The 20,557-nt window shown below is 50.5% G+C and overlaps 2 protein-coding genes across 4 annotated transcripts in view; both read right to left on the bottom strand.

Annotated features, from left to right (window-relative positions):
* Nucleotides 1-7,905, bottom strand: part of GPR153 (G protein-coupled receptor 153) — a 56,382-nt gene extending 48,477 nt beyond the window's left edge. The window contains exon 1 of the mRNA XM_061601843.1: nucleotides 7,822-7,905. The gene's annotated coding sequence lies outside the window, so the exon portion shown is untranslated. The remainder of the gene's footprint in view (nucleotides 1-7,821) is intronic.
* Nucleotides 7,906-19,033: 11,128 nt separating this feature from the next.
* Nucleotides 19,034-20,557, bottom strand: part of ACOT7 (acyl-CoA thioesterase 7) — a 107,193-nt gene continuing 105,669 nt past the window's right edge. For all 3 annotated transcript variants that reach the window (XM_061601847.1, XM_061601848.1, XM_061601846.1), the window contains one exon: nucleotides 19,034-19,970. In XM_061601847.1, the coding sequence (XP_061457831.1) occupies nucleotides 19,866-19,970 (105 nt within the window). In that variant the 3' untranslated portion in view covers nucleotides 19,034-19,865. The remainder of the gene's footprint in view (nucleotides 19,971-20,557) is intronic.

The raw sequence follows: 20,557 nt of genomic DNA, 5'->3' as shown, positions 1-20,557 counted from the left end.
AATTAAACCAGAACTGTCACTAGAAGCTAAAAGGATGAAAATGAGGTGATCATACTTTGGACACATCATGAGAAGACATGATTCACTAGCAAAGACAATAATGCTGGGGAAAACAGAAGGGAGTGGAAAAAGAGGAAGGCCAAACAAGAGATGGATCGATTCCATCAAGGAAGCCACAGACCTGAACTTACAAGATCTGAACAGGGTGGTTTATAACAGATGCTATTGGAGGTCTCTGATTCATAGGGTCGCCATAAGTCGTAATCGACTTGAAGGCACACAACAACAACAACCTAGAAAGGCTTGCCTGGCCCCTTCTCAATTGTGTTTTTGCACTCTTCTTATTCCCCCCACCCATTTTAAATGCAGACTGTTGTGGCCTCCTGCCATTTTTAATCCAGGGTCTAAACTGTTTGTGTTGTTAATGGTTGCCTCCAGATGCCTTTTTTATTGAGCATCCACTGTGATTTGTTTGCACAGTTTGCAGGGAGGTTATAAGACACAGATGTTTATCTGTTGATAAGTTTTCTTACCTGTCCTTCACTATAAGGTCCCAGGATGGGTTACAATAGCATATACAATTACAAAAACAATAACAAGCAAAACTGTTCCAAATGGAACAGAGGATTATAAATTCAGCAAAAGAGATGCCTGCCCGCAAAGGCCAGGGTAAAGAGCTGCATCTACAGCAAAAGCTGCAGAATCAAGTGGCTAGGTACACCTCTGTGGCTGGGGAGGGAGTTTCACAGTTTAGGAGCTGCCACAGAGCAAGCCCTCTCCAGGACTCCAGGAATGGAGGCCTTCAAGAGGCAGCTGGACAGCCATCTGTCGGGAATGCTTTAATTTGGATTCCTGCATTGAGCAGGGGGTGGACTCAGTGGCCTTATAGCCCCCATCCAACTCAACTATTCTATGACCCCCACACTTCTGAGGGTGGCGGAACTGCCAAGAGAGCCCCTTTTGCTAATCCAAACTCCTGAGAAGATTGCTAGGGATTGAGATGGTCTTTCAGAAAGTTGGAGCCTAAGTTGTTTAAGGCTTTAAACACTAATGTGAGCACTTTAAATTTGGCCCAGAAATAAATAGGCAACCAGTGTGATTGTTTTATAACTGTGGTTATATAAGTTGGAAATGGAACCCCAGCCAGTAATCTGGTTGCGACAGTTTGGACCAGTTGAAATTTCTGATTTGTTTGTGGGAAGGTTACACGGCACTACTTGAAGCAATTATTACCCCACACTTTCCAGTGAAAAAGTCTGGGGAGTGGTTTATTTTGGAAGCAGATTGGTTGCAGAGGAGCACCAAATCCACTTTAATTATGTAACCTGAATTTGCCTGGGATGTGACTGAATCTCACATGCAAAATCACAACAGTCTGGACATGCCCTCTATGACAAGCAAAGGTCTGTTTGTTTGATTGCTTTAGAGAAAACATTCCACCCTGGTTCTGTCTCATATCTTTGGCCATATAAGAAGAGGAGACAGGAGGCTTAGAGTGTACTGTAGATATTATGTTTGATCTACCTACTGAACTAAAAGAAAGTGTGCCTTTACAGCCAATTCTGCCAGCCCTGATCTCATCACCATCACCATCTTACTAGGAAAAACCCAGGTGGAAACAATACCAAAATTCCTTTAACAACAGCCTCAAGTAAAACATAAATAAATCACAGAATGGTGAGGTTTTGAGATTCACTTCCAGGGCAGTGCAGAAGGAGAATGCACAATGAATCCCTCCAAGCTAGAGTCCATTTTAGGACCAAGTCTGTGGCAGCAGCAAAGAAGTCTTCCTTTTCTATCACCACCACATCTGCTCAAGAGCCGTCCAATGGAGCTTTTTCAAGCTATAAGAAGCCTTTTGCATCTGGGCCCTGAGAGAGATGTGGGGAATTGCTCAGTGGCCTGCTATGACCAATTTTCAAGACATGCTGCTGACCAGAGGAAGGGCTGGCCAAGTGTCCAGGCAGCAAGGGTAAGAAATGCCTCCTTAAGAGAGGGAGTCATGCCATCTAGTTTGAAAGGTGTGGCGGCTGGGGGGATCTCCCCCCAAAGCCCTCACTGTACTGGTTACTTTTAACAGACTGATTTTCTGCAGGTTTCCAACACTGCTTTTTTGGATAAGGTGCTTCAGCAGAAACCCAATGCTAACCTTTTCTGGAGGATTATCTAGATTAATTTCAACCTGACTTCAGGCCCAATTTTGGGTCTGGACTACCTGGCCAGGCTGGAGCTGACAGGCATAATTTAATGCTGGTTCTGACCCTTTCTGGATGGTAGATTCCAGAAGGTTGGATGTCTCAACCCTTTGGCTGATTATGCCAGGTTAGATCAACCATCCCAGCCATTTCAAGATGAACTGCTGGCAGGAAATGGGCAGCAACGATGGTGTATGCATGGCAGGAAACTAAAAAAAATGCTCCAGGGAGTTATCTGCTGCTGGATGAGTGCAAACAAACCCCAGACCACAAAGGGTACACTTTGGGATTTCACCTGGGAGGAGGCAAAGTAAAGAGCAAAGGCCTGGCAGCAGGAGGACTTGGACATCTCTAGAGCCCTGCAGTGTGGAACTGCTTGCGGCATCTTTATTGGCAAGAACCCAGACACTGCCTGCATCTGGAAAAATCACAGTGTTGCCCCAAAGCGCTGCTACTTATTTTCCCCCACAGGTGCTATGGGTGAAAGTAAAGGTGTGCACCACTGGAGGAGCAGGATGCCTCTGGGGGATACCCCCCTCTTACACCCACACATGGAGCTCTGGACTAAATGCACCTGGTTTCACACTCATCACCTGGCCCTGATTTTTTAAAAGGGCTCCAATCTGAATAGCCCTATCCTGGGCTCAGCCACTTAATCACAATAGAGTGTGACAAAAAGAAGATGACGGGGACTAGTTGTTATATAGCCCATAATGGCAAGGTTATCAACGCATATGAGACAGTTATCCTTTTTCGGAAGCAAAAGAATTTAAGCGTGCACACCAGCTATCCAGGCCCAATGAATCTGCTAACACGTAGGAACATAGAAAGCTGCCTTATACGGAGTCAGACCATTGCTCTATCCAGCTCAGTATTGCTCACACTGACTGGCAGTGGCTCTTCAGGATTCCACACTGGTTTCTCTCCTACCTGGAGATGCTGGGGACTGAACCTGGACCTTCTACATGCAAAGCAGATGTTCTGCCACTGAGTGATGGTCCTTTGCAATTGTCACTCAGTGGGATACTCACGTGGACTCTGAGATATGAGCAGGGGGGACCCTTCTTCCTCATTGCCCTCTCCCAACAATGCACCTGGCATGAATGCACTTCCAGGGCCACACACAGCACAGAGCGTTGAATCTTAAAGTGCTTTTGAACATTCATCTCTCAACAACTCTACAACAACAACAATCCTGTACACACTTACCTGGGAATAAGTCCCACTGCAGTGAGTGGAGCTTATTTCCATGCAGGACACAGAATAATGGGCTCAAGTTGCAGGAAGCCAGATTTCAACTGGACATCAGGAAAAACGTCCTAACTGTTAGAGCCATATGACACTGGAACCAGTGACCTAAAGAGGTAGTGGGCTCTCCAACACTGGAGGCATTCAAGAGGCAGCTGGACAGCCATCTGTCAGGAATGCTTTGATTTGGATTCCTGCATTGAGCAGGGGGTTGGACTTGATGGCCTTATAGGCCCCTTCCAACCTTACTATTCTACGATTCTATGATTCTAGACATGTATAGGATTGTACAGCGTGATGCAGTTCACTAGTGCCCATTATCCAGATAGGGCAACTGAGGCCAATTACAAGGCCAACTGAACAGTGTGCATTTAAACCGTTCTCGAAGCTCAAGATCCAAGCTTTACGTGACCCATAATTGCATCAAAGTATAAGTTCCTAATACTTGCCTAACATTGGGCGGCGGGGAGAGGGGACACGACATTATACATATGTGGGATTCCTTTCCTAGGGAAGCGTGTTTGTCCCTTACACTGTTATAATTTAGACACCAACTAAAAGCACGTTTGTTTGCTTTGCCAACTGAGCCATAAATTGGATCTGGGATTCAAGAGTTCTCATTTTTAGGATTATAATTTTTTAATGTTTGAATTACTGATTGTATTTTTAATGTTGGGCTCCTTTAGGATGAAGGATGGTATAAAAATGAAATGAAACAAATATATTTTAAAAATACTATATACTGCAGAGAATATCAGAAATTTGGTGGCCATCAACATTCAAATATAAGTATTGCCAGCCCAAGGCAAAAGGGTAAGAAACAATGGTAGGGCTGTCATCTGACTAGAGAAACCGTAACTGATTAATAGCATGCGTTTTAGGCCGCTCACCACCTTATGTACGAGCAAAAACAAGACTTCTCAAGCAAAATACAAAAGCTTTCATTGTTCTGCATCATCTTGGAAGAGGCCTTGCCTTCTGTCTAAGAGAGAAGGGAATGGAGCCACTTCTAATCTCATGTGAAGGAGGGATCTACCAATGGCTGTTTGAGGAAGTGGCCCAGCTCAGTGCCTGGACATCTGCATTGCATGCAGAAGGTCCTCGGTTCAGCCTCTGACCCCTCCGTCTAGAACTGGGAAAGACTCCCTGTCTGAAAGCCCAGAGAGCTGCTGCCAGTCAGTGTAGACAATACTAAGTTGGATGGACCAATGCTCTGACTTGGGATGATGCAGCTGGTTTTTGTGTACCTTCACGATCAGAGTCAAAGTTGCCAGGGAGCACCGGCAAGGCCAGTGCTGTTGTGCTCCGGTCCCACGTCTGGGCTTCTCTTGGGGGCATCTGGTTGGCCGCAGTGAGAACAGGAAATCACTTCCAAGCCACCAAGGTGGATGTTTTTAAAAGAGGATTAGACAGATGCCTGGAGAATAAGGCTACTAGCTACATTCGGGGGGCCCTTAAAGGCAGCACTCCTCTGAATGCCAGTGGGTGGGGATCGAGCGCTACTGTTGCCCTCGGCTCGTGCTGGGGGGCTTCCAACAGAGGCATCTGACTGGCCACTGGCCTGATCCACCCGCTGCAGGGCTCCCCTTACAAGGTGCTTGGAATGGTGCGGGCGACCACGTCCGCCCTGGATCCTTGCCCATCTTGGCTGGTGAAGGCCGGCAGGGCTGTAACCACCGGCTGGGCCAAAGAGGTGATAAATGCCTCCTTGAGAGAGGGAGTAGTCCCTGGTAGTCTCAAGGAGGCAGTAGTGAGACCTCTTTTGAAGAAACCTTCTTTGGACCCAGATGTTCTGAACAACTACAGGCCGGTGGCGAATGTCCCTTTTTTGGGCAAGGTCTTGGAACGGGTGGTCACCGGCCAGCTCCAGGCGCTTTTGGATGAAACCGATTATCTGGATCCGTTTCAATCCGGTTTTAGGCCCGGTTTTGGCACCGAAACAGCCTTGGTCGCCCTGTATGAGGACCTTTGTCAGGAGAGGGACAGGGGGAGTGTGACTCTGTTGATTCTCCTTGATCTCTCAGCGGCGTTTGATACCATCAACCATGGTATCCTTCTGGGGAGGCTCGCGGAGTTGGGAGTTGGGGGCACTGCTTGGCAGTGGCTCCGCTCCTACTTAGCGGATTGTCGCCAGAAGGTAGTGCTTGGGGAACACTGCTCGACACCCTGGACTCTCCATTGTGGAGTCCCTCAGGGGTCGGTCTTGTCCCCCATGCTTTTTAACATCTACATGCAGCCTCTGGGTGCGGTCATTAGGAGTTTTGGAGTGCATTGCCATCAGTACGCTGATGACACGCAACTCTACTTCTCCTTTTCACCTTCTTCAGGTGAGGCTGTTGATGTGCTGAACCGTTGCCTGACCGCGATAATGGACTGGATGAGAGCTAATAAACTGAAACTCAATCCAGACAAGACTGAGACACTGTTGGTGAGCTCTTTACCTGCCCAGATGGTGGATGTTCATCCTGTTCTAGATGGGGTTACACTCCCCTTGAAGGAACAGGTTCGTAGTTTGGGGGTCCTTTTTGACCCTTCCTTGTCGCTTGAGGCTCAAGTGGCCTCGGTGGCGCGGAATGCATTTTACCATCTTCGCTTAGTAGCCCAACTACGCCCCTATCTGGACAGTGACAATCTCGCCTCTGTTGTTCACGCTCTGGTAACTTCTAGATTGGACTACTGTAATGCGCTCTACGTAGGGCTGCCCTTGAAGACCATTCGGAAACTTCAGCTAGTGCAAAACGCGGCAGCCAGGTTGTTGACGGGGACCCATTGGTCCGTGCATATAACACCTGTCCTGGCCCGTTTGCACTGGCTACCTATTCGTTTCCGAGCCAGATTCAAGGTGCTGGTTTTGACCTATAAAGCCTTACACGGTGTGGGACCGCAATATCTGATGGAACGCCTCTCCCGCTATGAACCTACCCGTTCACTTCATTCAGTATCTAAGGCCCTCCTCCGGGTACCAACCCATCAGGATGCCCGGAGGATTGTTATTAGATCCAGGGCCTTTTCTGTGGTGGCCCCCGAACTATGGAACAGCTTACCTGAGGAGATACGCCTGGCACCTACGGTACTTTCTTTTAGGCACCAGGTTAAGACCTGGTTATACTCCCAGGCATTTTAACGTTCATGTTTTATATTCAATGTTTTTTACTCTACCTTGTTGTGACCTTGTATGTTTTATTGTAACTTTGTATTTTAACTCTGCTGTTCACCGCCCAGAGAGCTATTCGCTATGGGCAGTCTATAAATAAAATAAATAAATAAATAAATAAATAAAATTACGTTGTGAAGATGACACCTACCTTCGACAGTACTTGCATCACCGCCCAGTTATTCAGGAGCGCCTTTTGTCAGCCAGCGATCCATTGAGGTAACCAAGTAATCCATTAAGCGCCCCAAGCCACAGGTAAACACCCACAACCTCTCAGAGGGTACGACGCCAAGAGTTCACAGATGCTTCTGTAACTTTGGCAAGTTCCTTGCAATGAATGCAAGTCCTGCATTAACAACAGCGCCTTTGCAGAGGAACTGGGCAAATATGCAGAGGCAAAGCGGAGGCCTGAAGGTTCCCCCTTCCCTGGATTTACTTTGATCCCCGCCCCCTCCCTTTCCCAAGCAAGTTAGCCAGTGTCAGCAAAGGAGCTGGCTGGCTGGGAGAAGGAGGGGATGGGGAATGGGGGTGGGGAATGGGGTTATGGCAGGACTCAAAACAAAATGTAGTAGGCTTACAGGGTTAGGGCTAAGGACAGGAATCACTCAAAACCAGCCCCGCTGCAAAACGCTTTATTTAAACAACTACCACCCTATATGGAGAACTGCAAGTAAGGGGGGCAAGGACTCTGTGCCAGGCCTGTGTCAGAGGGATGGGGGGGCGAGAGGGGGAAGACCCCTGCGGTTGGATCAGGCCAATGCGCCCACCTAGTCCTGCATCCACTTCAACCAGAAGAAAGAGAAAGCTCGTGCTTGGGAAGGAGCGGTAGAAGAATGAGGGTGCCCTGCTCAACCCTCCCCTCATCCCATCTAGACGGGGCGGGGTGGGCTTGGTGGAGATTTTGGAGAGGAAAGGGGTCGAGGGCCGGGGGAGCCTTGCCTTCATTGCGGCTTCGGATGGCTGCGCAAAAAAGGGCAAGAAGACAGGGGAGCGACATCCCCTCCCACTGCAAATGGGAGACCCCACCCGCCAGGTCGCCCCGCTTGCGCGCAGGGGAGGACTCCCTCCACCACGTGGGACCAGGAGGGGGGATGGACCAGGAGGGGGGATAACCCTGGGGGGGCCCACCCGGGGGGCCCACCCGTCCCCCCTGCCGCTGCTGTCATCCCCCTGGCGCGGTGGCCGGGCGGGACACGCCCTCGGGGTTGCTCCGCGCGCGCTTACCTGGGCAGACTCCGGGCTGGAGAGGGGCGCCGCCGCCGCCTGCCCCTCGCGCTCCTCGCCGCCTGTCCGGGCTGGGCTGGGCTGGGCTGGGTGGGGGCGGGGCGGGCGAGCGCATGCTTACGGCTCCTCTCGCCCGCCCGCCTGGCTGCCTCCGCCCCCCCCTCCGCTCCGCTGTCGGCCAGGATCGAGCCCCAGGCGCGGCTTTCCTCCGAGAGGCTCCCTGGAGAGGCGAGCGGGGGGACTCTGTCCCCCTTTTGGCGGGGAGGGGGCGCACTTCGGCGAGGGCTGCTCTGCAGCCGCCATTCATCATCACAGCAGGCGGCGGCGCGCGCGGCACTTCTCTTGGAGCGCGCGAGGTGCAGGAGCCGGCTAGAGCGCCTCTGAGCACACGCAGAGTGCCGTCCCCGGTCCCACCGGTGAGGCTTCATGGGTCTGGGCCAGCAGTACTAGAAGTACGAGGGGGCAGCCCTCTATCTTTTGTGACACCCCGCTTAGTTAGCAGGGCTTGGAGCATTGCCTGCCGATTTCCCTGCCGTGAACAGAGGGCTTGGAGGTGAGGTTTCAGGCCCGCTCCCCTCTGAGCTATGGGTCAAACAGGGTTAGGTCCCCTCTTGTGGGGGTCCCCCCCCCAGCCAAACCGGCTCAGGATCTCGCATACAAACAAGCCTGAAACTAAATGGCAAGCGATATACACAGTCATGCTTTTAAAACATTTGACAAATACAAACCAGGAAAAGCAACAAAACACAACCCTGGAAACTTACCCTCCTTCCCAAGGCCTTGATTATGAAATGCCTTCTGAAAGAGGTGAGCTCAAGTTGGGGGACACCACCACAAAAGGCTCAGGCACCTCCCCCCAGGAACAGGAGCGCAAAGCAAAGCTCAGTGCCCGGCAGGCTCATATGGGGCAAACACTGTGGCTTGCAAAACCTCCTCTCCCCGGCCCCCTTCTCTGTGACTGGAGGGGGGGGGACAGTCCTCTTATGCATCTAAGAGACATTCTTGAGCTGCACCACCCCATGGATATTTGGGCTGGCAGTCCACTCCCTGAGACACAAGAAGCTGCCTCAGGCCAGATCAGGCAGGCCAATAGTAGAGCCAACATTCCCTGCACAGCTGTGCATGTTCCACCTCATAGAGCTGAGCCCAGGCACCAGGCAGAAGCTGGAGGCCCTTGAGCAGAATGGGCTCCCCCGAGGCGGCCCACTCCAGGTGCCGATGCAAAAAACAACGACACTGCAGCAACCAAGAAGAGAGGAGGAGCTTTGCCTCTTCACCTGTTTGGCATATGGCCATTTGTGAATTGCTGACCAGGCCTCGGGCACATCAGGATATGGCTGGAAGAAGGTGGACATCACCCATCCATCATCCAGGCCAAGCCAGAAGAGGCAACTGGTTTCAGGATTGAGCCGGGCATTCTGGGACCGACCTGCTTAGATAGGAGGAGATGTTCCAGCCCAGAAAATGTTACTCCTCACCTTCACTGCCTCAAGAAATCTGTTGTTAATTGCATTTAGACGCCACCTTTCTTCTTGAAGGAGCCCAGGGTGGCAAACACCAACAGGACAACATAACACAAGATGCCTTTTAAAGGAATGCTTTGCAGTTGCCTGAAAACCTGAGACATGTTTCCTTTTGTTACAAAACCTCTCATGTTCCTAGTTCTCAAGGGCAGTCCTGACTCATCCTTCAAATGCATCCTGATGCATAACTGGAAGTGAAAAGCCAGTGCTGACCCTCGCCACGTTGCTGGAGATCTGGGCCGTTGCTGTGTTGCCTTGCTGGCGAGTGGCCGAGGGAGGCACAGGGCAGAGGCGGCAGCACCGATGCAGAAAATGGTCTCAAAAGCCTCTGCCTGGGACAGGGGCTCTTCAGTAAAAAGAAAAAAAGTGGCCCAGCTTTTCTTTCCCTCCTTGCCACCCTCCAAGGTATTTGCCCTTTTTCAGCCAACACCGCAGCTCTGGTTTCCAAATGCCACTTCTGGCCTTCCACTAGTCACTCCAATATCGGCTCCCATATTCCAGGAAGTGGAGACACACTCCCTGCCCCCCCTCCAAAAAACCAGAAGGCATGCAGCACACGTTCATCCTGAAAGGTTAAGCATGCATAAGAATGTTGTGAGCTGCCTTGCACATGCTTTACTATGGAAAGGGGGCACAAACGATGATAGGACAGCCTATCCCAGGGCCAGCTAACCTTTGACCCTCCAATGGCGCTGGACTACAATTCCCTTCATCCCTGCTGGGAGTTAGAATCCAACAACATCTAGAGCAGTGATTCTCAAACGGTGCACTGCAAGAGGTGACTAGGTGTGCCGTGAATATTATGAAAGTATATTTTAAAAATGAGAAGAAACCCATTTGTATAAAATATATTAATGTATTTTTAATTTTGTACATGAAGTGCGCCAGAAATTTTTTATATATTTTACAGTGTGCCGTGAACCTAAAAGGTTTGAGAACCACTGATCTAGAGAGTCACAGATTCCCCCCCCCAATTGTAAAAGGAACCCTGCATCCTGTGGAGGGGGAAAGGCTGACCTCAGTCTTGTGTAATTTGCTTGTTGTCTCTTTTCCACCTTCCCATCCTCATCATCCATTGACATTTTTAAAAGAAAGGAGGACAGAGTCACGCTCTTTTCGCACTTCAGGAAGCCTTCCCCAAATTGCCCCCCCCCCGTGGATATGTTGGGCTGCAACTTGCATTAGCAATGGCCAACGCAGCCAATGGTCAGTATGGGAGTTGGCATCCAAACATCTGGAGGACCCAGGAAGCTGCCTTATATTGTCTGCACTGACTGGCAGCAGCTCTCTGGGGTTTCAGGCAGGGGCCATTCCCAGCCCTACCTGGCAATGCCGCCGGGGACTGAACGTGGGGCCTCCTGCATGCCAGGCAGATGCTCTTAACCACTGAGCTAGGGCCCTTTCCCATGAGGTGTGGGGCCTGATTTTTGACACAGCTGATCTCTGAGTGACCTTGAGTATACAGGAAGGGTGATGGGCCTTGCTGGGTCAGACCAAGGGCTGCCTCGTCCAAGAGGCACAGCAACCAGCAGGCACAAGGTGGTTCTGTCACCCCTGCTGCCCTTCTCCATAACCACTGAGAAAATAAGGAGAAAAAACCCACACAATACGGCGCACAGGTAGAAGAGCGTTGCAGCAGCTGCCTTGGCCAATGGCCCCTCTTCTCCAGCCTCCTGTTTGCACAGTGGCCCGCCAGATGCGCCAGTGAGGAGCCTGTCAGCAGGACATGAGGGCAACAGCCCTCTCTCCACCTGTGGTCCCCAGGTGCTGGTATTCTGAAGCATATTGCCTCCAGAGGTGGAGGTAGAACGTAGCTCTTGTGGCTAGTAGTAGCCATAGATAGCCTTATGCTATTGTCTAGTTCCTTTTTAAAACCATTCACGTCGGTGGCTTTCCCTACGTCTTGTGGGAGCAAATTTAATAGCTTATTCATGTGCTAAATACATATAGGAGAGCCAGTGTGATGTAGAGGTTAAGAGCGTTGGACTACGTCCTGGGAGACCAGGGTTCGAATTCCCACCGAGCCATGAAGCTCACTGGGTGACCTTGGGCCAGTCACTGCCTCCCAGCCTCAGAGGAAGGCAATGGTAAACTCCCTCTGAATACCGTTTGCCATGAAAAACCCTATTCAAAGGGTCCGCCATAAATCGGGATCAACTTGAAGGCAGTCCATTTCCAGTACATATAGTGATGTATTTAACAGTGGCCATGCTCTCTCACTCTCACTCTCACTCTCTCACTCTCTCACTCTCTCTCTCACACACACACACACACACAGAGAGAGAGAGAGAGAGAGAGAGAGTCATTCTGCATGAGAAGTTCCTCTGTTCCGGTATGGCCACCTTAAGGCCAGTGTTTGGTTCATTGGTACTGCTGCTGGCACCCGAGCACCAAGGTCTCAGAGAGAGGCTATTATACCCGCACTCCTTTCACTCAGGGATGGAGAGCCTGTGGCTCGCCAGATGTTGATGGGCTGCAGCCATCACCACCCCTGACTGCTGGCTGTGTAGCCTGGGGCAGATGGATGGAAATTGGTGGTTCAACAGCATCCAGAGGGCGACAGCTAGAACCAGAGGAAGGGGCAAGGCAGACCCACGAGCGTAAGGCAACAACAAAGAGCCCATTTAAACCCCCTTCCTGCACATGCAAGAAGCAGTAACGACTTGCAGAGAGAAACGGTTATCCTGAGTATAAGCGCTTGCTGGAACTTTGCGTTGTAAACGGGATGTTTTTCAAGAAACTACATTTTGCTGCCAGTCACTGAGACACCCAGGCATGCAAAAAAAACCAGCCCCAGCCCCTCATTTGTGGAAAGCATGGCGAGGACAGTCTGGATCACACACTTTTTCCAGTGGTGGCATTTGGAGCTATGTCCTCTGGGAGGTGAATCTGAGCAGCTCTCTTGTAAAAATATTAGATGGTCTGATCCAGTAGCCCGCTTCCCTGCCGTGGCTAGTCAACTGCCCCCAGAATGCCCACAAGCAGGGCCAGGGCCAGAGAGAAACGGTTATCCTGAGTATAAGCGCTTGCTGGAACTTTGCGTTGTAAACGGGATGTTTTTCAAGAAACTACATTTTGCTGCCAGTCACTGAGACACCCAGGCATGCAAAAAAAACCAGCCCCAGCCCCTCATTTGTGGAAAGCATGGCGAGGACAGTCTGGATCACACACTTTTTCCAGTGGTGGCATTTGGAGCTATGTCCTCTGGGAGGTGAATCTGAGCAGCTCTCTTGTAAAAATATTAGATGGTCTGATCCAGTAGCCCGCTTCCCTGCCGTGGCTAGTCAACTGCCCCCAGAATGCCCACAAGCAGGGCCAGGCGGCTGTAGTCCTCTTCCAGGGCTTCTGTGGCACTTGGTGGCCATCACAACTCAACTTCTGCAGGAACCTTTTAAAGATATCCGAGCTAGTGGCTGCCACTGGATCTCGTGCATCAGGCATGCTTCTTAACTATTTTCAGAAGAGGGGATTAGGGGTCTTCTTCACACACAGTTGCATTTGTTTTGGGACATTGCTGGTTGATTGTTAAACTTCACAGTTGTTTTGTGAATTGTGCATGCAAGGCATCCAGCGATGCCTTGTACAAGCAGACAAATTGGGTGGTTTTCATAGTAGAGTTGGAAGGGGCCCATAAGGCCATCAAATCCAACCCCCTGCTCAATGCAGGAATCCAAATCAAAGCATTCCCGACAGATGGCTGTCCAGCTGCCTCTTGAATGCCTCCAGTCAGGGGCATCACTACCGGGGTGCGGAGGGTGCAGCCCACACCCGGGTGTCACCATGAGGGGAGTGACACCCAGAGCCGCCCTGCCCCATGCCGTTGCCTGGCAAGGCTGCTCCAACTCCTCAGAGGCAGGCGGGTGGGTGGGCGAGACCAGGAGCAGTGTCAGTGGGGCGAGGGAGGCGCAGGCGTTCCCAGGCCTTCTCCGGCTGGGTGCCCCTCCAGCACGCGCCCTCCCAGGGGCATGGACAAGGTGGCTGGCCTCGAATGCGCACACAAGCCCAGCCACCTCGTCCATGCCCCTGGGAGGGCACGCACCGGAGGTCCGCACCCCCCTGCACTCCAGCTAGTGACACCGCTGCCTCCAGTGTCAGAGAGCCCACTACCTCTCTAGGTAATTGGTTCCATTGTCGTATGGCTCTAACAGTTAGGAAGTTTTTCCTGATGTCTAGTCAAAATCTGGCTTCCTTCAACTTGAGCCCATTATTCTGTGTCCTGCACTCTGGGACGATCGAGAAGAGATCCCGGCCCTCCTCTATGTGACAACCTTTCATGTACTATCATATCTCTCCTCAGTCTTCTGTTCTCCAGGCTAAACATGCCCAGTTCTTTCAGTCTCTCCTCACAGGGCTTGGTTTGTAGTCCCCTGATCATCCTTGTTGCCCTCCTCTGAACCTGTTCCCTACTCAGAGTAGACCCATTGAAGTTAATTGATATGACTAACTTAGAAATATAGGAAGCTGCCTTTCACCGAGTCAGCCCATTTGTCCATCTGGTGCAGTAATGCCTCCTATACTGACTGGCAGCAGCTCTTCAAGGTTCCAGGCAGGAGTCTCTCCCAGCCCTAACCTGGAGATGCAGCCATTGGGGATTGAAACTGGGGCCTTGTGCATGAGAGGCGGGTGCTACGGCCCTCCCCCAAGAAGTTAGGTGCATTGATTTTAGTGTGTCTGCTCTCAATAATAAAATGGGGTTGTATTCAACTAAATCCTACTCAGAGTAGACCCATTGAAATTAATGGCACTAAGATAGCAATGTCCGTTAACATCAATGTGCCTCCTCTGAGTAGGATTAATATTGGATAAAACCCAACGAAATTATTATTTGTGCAAGTGAAGGCAGAATGAAAACATGTTCTCATATGTGCGTGCTTTAATGTTCTGATGGCTTTTTCCATAGGCTTGGTTTTATTGACAATTAACGTGGTAGATTTGTGATATAATTTTTCATGCAGTTAAGCACACTGAAGCCTTGAGGAAACACCGGAGCTCTGTGGTACAGCACCGGGTTCAACTCCCGTCATCTCCTGGTTGGGCTGGGAGACCTGTGTGGGACACCAGGGAGTGTCATTGCTAGTCAGCGGACAACACTGAGCTGTGCAGACCAGCGGTCCAACTTGGGAACTGAGCAGCTTCCTATTTAAGCAAGTATGGACTGATGAGCTTGGTAGCTCCACCGAGAGTATCTGGATTAAATTGAATGGGGCAAGGAGTAAAAGGAACACTTGGAGTCTACTGGACTGCCTTCAAGTCGATCCTGACTTATGGCTACCCCACGAATAGGGATTTCATGGTAAGTGGTATTCAGAAGGGGTTTACCATTGCCTCCCCCTGAGGCTAGTCCTCCCCAGCTGGCCAGGGCCTGCTCAGCTTGCCACAGCTGCACAAGCCAGCCCCTTCCTTGTCCGCAACTGCCAGCTGGGGGGCAACTGGGCTCCTTGGGACTCTGCAGCTTGCCCACGGCTCCACAGGTGGCAGGGCACATAACCCCCGAGCCACTCACTGTGTGGTTGATCTTTAAGAACATAAGAACAGCCTGCTGGATCAGGCCAGTGGCCCATCTAGTCCAGCATCCTGTTCTCACAGTGGCCAACCAGGTGCCTTGGGGAAGCCCGCAAGCAGGACCTGAGTGCAAGAACACTCTCCCCTCCTGAAGCTTCCGGCAACTGGTTTTCAGAAACACACTGCCTCTGACTAGGGTGGCAGGGCACAGCCATCACGGCTAGTAGCCATTTAGCTGGCCCTTGACACCCAGGAGACACGAGCGGGGATTTGAACTCACAGACTCTGGACTCCGAGCCAGGCTGTCCTCCCCACTGTAACCAGCCCTTTATTCAGCCATGAGGACTAGAATCTTACCCTTTTGGGGGGGGGAGGCATTAGCTCTGTGACAGAGCACCTGCTCCATATGCTGAAGGCCTCAGGCTCAGTCCTTGCCATCTCTAGGTAGGATAAGGAATGCCCCCGTCTGGAGCTCCAGAGAGTCACTGCCAGTCAGTGGAGATAGTACTGAGCTAGACGAACGAAGGTGTCAGGCAGCTTCCTATGTTGGGCTGCAAGACCGGCCCGCCCTAACAAGCCGTTCAGGTGTCAGAATTTAAGAGGAATTGCAACAGAGACGAGTCTGTCCCACTCTTCCAAGGCTTTCCCCTCCCTTTGTTTCATCCAGTTATGAGGCCGGGGGCAAGGGTCTGTAGCTCAGGGCAACCACCTACGGTTCAGGGCAAGGACTGGCCGGAAAAGAACAGGACGGGAGAACAGGTGCAGGGGAAGAGAGCCTCTCCGTCACAACCACCCAACAACTGCAAGCAAGAATCCCACACCAGAAGCCTGAGCTGGCCTTATTGGGCTGAGAACACAGGATGCATTTTAAGAAAGAAATCAAAAAGGTTAGGACCTTGTGGGATGGCTGCATGCAATGCCTGGCACGGTCATTAGGAAAGCAAAGCATCCTGCAACCCTCTTGGTTAAGCATCACACAACAGAGGCACAGCAGAAGCCAAATACTCTCTCTTTCTCTGTAGGTCCCTTTTCCACACCCTTTCATTTGTTTGGATTTTGTTATGACTCATGGGACCGGAGAGGGGGGCAGAGGAAAAGGAAAGAGTGCTAAACAGTTGTTTCACTTAGAAATGTCACTCCTTTCTGTGACTAAAACCACATGGCTGCCCACTCGAGTTAAGGCTATTTATACTCTGCTTAATTAAAAACTCCCTAATGACAATTCCAACCTCTGCACAGTGGGGCTGGCACACAATTTTGGCAGCGGGGGGGGGAGAACTCCTCAAAGAATATCAAGTTGTTTTCTATTATAGGTGGGAGCAAAGGCTTTTAAGTTCCAGCTGGGGCTGGGGCCAGGACAGGTATCCATGCTAAGGCATGGCCTAGGAAATACAAACGATGTGGAGAGTGCTTCTGAATTGGCACAGAGGAAAAGTAAGCAGCACAGATGTACCTGGAACGAAAGCTTTAGGCAAGTCTAGGAGCTTCAGGACTTAACCACTGCCCTTGAGCTAGGAGCCAAGATACCTTTTCCAAATTAAGCATGGAAGCAAGGACAGAACAGGCAGCCTCTGCTGCAAGTGGAGTCCTTTAGGGTCAGAGAAGCCCTTCTTGATTGCCGTTCTGGCTGGTTGTTCTAACCTCAGCTTCCCTCAACTTTTCCAGATTTCAGTTGGTAAAACTCTGCCCCTATTTCCTGTAGCTCTAAGGCAACAGCAGCCAATTGCAGACAGCAGCAAAACCGCCCATTTTTCTCCTTTGTCCCTTGGTGCTTTCTGTTTCCAGCTTGCTTGAGGAGCCTTTCCACTGACAGCATTTTGAAGACGCAAAACTGCTGGAACAGCTTGAGATTTCTTTTTCCTTTGCTTTTGCCTCCCCACATGCAGCAACCTGAGCTTCTCCGGGACCTTGCTGGCCAACAGCCAAGTCTGGAGTTTGGCTCACTCCAGTGAAGGAGACGCAAGGTTTTAATCTCGCTCCTTTTCCTTTGCCGTTCTCCTTTACTGCTGCATTTGCGCTTGATTGCTGTTTTAAACTTGTCAGTTACTCTCAAGAGACTATAAGCTTATAGATTGGGCTATAAATTCCCTTTAAAAAATAAAAGTTCAGTTGGTTGAACATTGGAAGCCATTTATCACACCTGCTGATGGACACGGAATGGGCCATAATGGCACCTGGCAGTCGTTTGCCCAGTGCTTGCTAAGCCAGGCAGATACTCTCAAGTCATCTCAATGGAGTAGCTGTGGAAACCTTACCCTCAGCCCTACTGGACTGGAAATATACTAAACAGGCCCGAGCACTCCTGAGCTCAGCTGCGTTGGGAGTAAAACACCTACACACATAACAAGCATCAGGAACCGGGGGGGGGCATAGACAGAACCTTCCCTTGAAGATTCCCTTCTTGAACTACTTGTTCGTTTGCTTTCAGCTTTACTTCCTCCCTTCTCCTGTCTAGTCAGCGAGATATAGTGCCTGTGAGTGCAAGCCTCATGGCTCCACAATGGCCGCAACAGCATGTAATTTCTTTGCAGTAATAAACCTTAAGTCTTATTTGTTCAACTACCAGGCTTGACAGACTAGTTATTTCTGCACTCCACTGCGAGAGAGATAATCCAACAGATTTATTGAAGTAAAAATGCAAGGCTCTACACCCATCCAGTTTGTGGCAGCTGTGTTCCTTGGCACAAAATGACAGATCTATGGAGTTAACCTTGGGCACAAAGGAAGGGTCAGAGCAAAGAGCCACCTTATCACAGCTGCAGATTGGCTGAGGCGGCACCCCACTCAAGAGACTCAATGTGCCCGAGTGATCACCACCAGCAAAACTTTCTTTTAAGCCTGAGAAGCTGAAGGCAGCACATCGCCACTGGTTCAAAGGGTGCACCCATGAGACCAGAAAGCACCCAATTAAGGTTCCACGTAGAGAACTTCATGGGGTGGGGAGAATTATTTTCCCTTTGCACCTCCAACACACTACTCTGTGCCACAGTGTGTCTCCTGATTCTAGGGTTTATTCAGCCCAGTGTGAAGGAACCCCAGAACCTTCTTAACACTTTTAGGAAGTGGCAGTTTTCTTTCCCTCCGGCATCATGTCAAGGAAGCCTTCCATGTGGTAGACTATACCCTATTGGCCAAACCTTTCCTGGGTGACAGCAGGCGCTTCAGGACCTCTCCTGACTACCCCAGCAGGGCAAACCAGCCTCCCAAGCCATCAGTTGGATTCTTTCTGGATGCAAGGTCTGCTCTTATCAGCAGGGAAGGTGCCAAGGTAGTTGAGCAGCCATGCCAACCAATTCCATAAAACTTCGGCCAGTGTTGAGCTATTAGAACTGCTTTGGCCTCCTCGCCCGTGATCTCGCACAAGCATAGTGCATTTGTTCCCATTACTGCCATCCAAGGGAACCTTGCCCTGGACTTGTCCAATTGAGGGTTTCTTCGAGTAGCAAATAAATGTATGGTCAGGCAACTGAACTTGCTGACCAGGAGCTGGAACATTTGAGGATCGAGAGCCCATTCTGCCTCCTGCAGAACTTCCTTCATAGGCAGTCGGCCTCTAGTAGAGACTATGATCCCAAAGGTTTCAAACCCCCTCCAGGAACCTCCTGAGAAAGGCAATAACCACTGTGGTGCAGGGGATTACAAAGGGTTGACTTTGGAACTGAGGGACTTGAATTCAAATCCTACCTCAAGCATAGGCTTGTTTGGGATCTCAATATTCCAGCATTTGTTCCCAGATGTATAAAATAATACAAGAAAACGTTAACCTCAGAAGTGGTTGCTGCGTCTTGTCTTTTTATGTAGTGGTTTCAGTGAAGGTACCTATTGCCTCAAATTAGTTGCCTGTGTGAATTCTGCTACATTGGTCAAGGCAGCCTAATCAGGGAGGTGTTAACATCCACCACAGCTCTGCTGCAGCTGCCTGCTATTTGGCATGGTGGTTGATCTGGCTAATCCTTGCGGAGAAGGTGGCAGACTATTGTTTACACAGGGGCTCCCTGCAGGATACATGGGTTTGCCTTCCCAAGCAGCTCAGGAGCAAATCCCAGCTTAAAAGGAGGTGGGTGAACTCCCCTGCAGAGAGAAAAGGCATCTTTCAGCACTCAGCCAGCAGAGGGACTTTGATGGACAAGAACTCTTCACCTGCCCAAATAAATTTAAGAAAATAAAACCCAGCACCTGCTCTGGTCTCACTGAAATAAAGGCAGACAGTCTTTATTCACAATATTCATTAAATAAATTATAGGCCTACATATACAGATATTCAATGGAACAGAACCATGAAAGACTACCTGATAACAATACTGAACAGTATTTTTAGGCTTGTGACTGTCACAGAGAAGCTTTTGGTGTTCGCTGGCAGGAAGGAACAGACGTGAAACAGCAGCATGATATAGACGCAAGGCCCCGGATAACCTGAACTAGTTGTCTGGCCATCATTTTCAGAGAATGCTAGTGCTGGGCAGGGGAGGGAGAGGAGCCTCCAAAAGTATTACCGCATCCCTGCTGTTGCTCATCCAAGTGTACAATTGATCTGTATGCACCCAGAGTAGCCTCCCCCAACCCGGTGCCCTCCAGACATTTTGCACTACGACTGCCACCATGCCAGCTGGGGCTGATGGGACTTATAGGCCAAAACATCTGGAGGGCACCAGGCTGGGGGAGGCTGACCAAGAGTTTCAAGACAATTCTTTTTACAAAGCTGGTAACGCACCACAACCCCCAATATGTGGGGGAGCCTTCAAAATACACAGGCCCTGTAGCGCCACAATTCCCCAGCGGCGTTTCCATCTCCACTTTCCAGCCCCCCCCCCCCGGCGGCCTAGCATTGCTCTTACTGCGCTGGTTGGACTAGCTACTACAGTTACAGATAAGACAGGAGGATCGCTCTCCGGGGAGTCGGGGTGCCCAAGGGCTCGATGCGCCACCAGTCAGGCCTGCAATTAATATGCCCAATGTGAAGATTGCTGAGGGGATCTGCTGATTGCGGCTCTCTCCTGGAAGGGGCTCTGGCTGGAGCTGTCACTGCTGAGTCAGCGGCTGAGTCTGTGCCTGCCGCTTGGCTTTGGTTTGGAGGTAGCGGCCTTTCCCTTCCTCAAAGCGCCTCCTTTCATCTTCTGTTTCTACCTGTTGAGCGCACAGAGAGAGAGAGAGAACAGGTGTGTTTGTGTGTAGCCTGTCAGTCACTGAATTAAGCTGACCCTGGAACCTGACACACGTTGAGGGACAGACAATGAATGGTTGGCAGAATTTTTCGGCCACTTATTAACCAAGATTTAAATCCTTCATGGAGCTCAAGGTGGTGCTCATTTTACCCACAGCCACCAGCAACATGTAGCCATCACGGCCCAGGTTCAACATTTCAGGATAATTTTGTTCAAGGTAAAATTTCAACTAGGCATTTACAAGGAATGCCTTCCAGATCTTTCCTTAGCACTGTCCCATCAGGTTGAGTTTTCTCTGTGAGCCTTTGGCTCTCCTTGCTGTTCCAGCAGCTAAGGGGGAAATTGTAGCTCCGGGGCAGAGCATCTGATTTGCACACAGAACATCCCAGGTTCAATCTCTGGCAGCTCCAGGTAAGGCTGCTGCTGCCAGTCAGTGTAGACAACATGCAGCAAGATGGACAGCCACCTGTCAGAGATGCTTTAAGCTGGATTCCTGCACTGAGCAGGGGGTTAGACTTGATGATGGCCTTATAGGGCCCTTCTAACTCT

Source organism: Rhineura floridana, chromosome 18 (assembly GCF_030035675.1).
Source record: "Rhineura floridana isolate rRhiFlo1 chromosome 18, rRhiFlo1.hap2, whole genome shotgun sequence".
NCBI lineage: Eukaryota > Metazoa > Chordata > Lepidosauria > Squamata > Rhineuridae > Rhineura > Rhineura floridana.
This window is presented reverse-complemented; position numbering and strand designations above follow the sequence as displayed.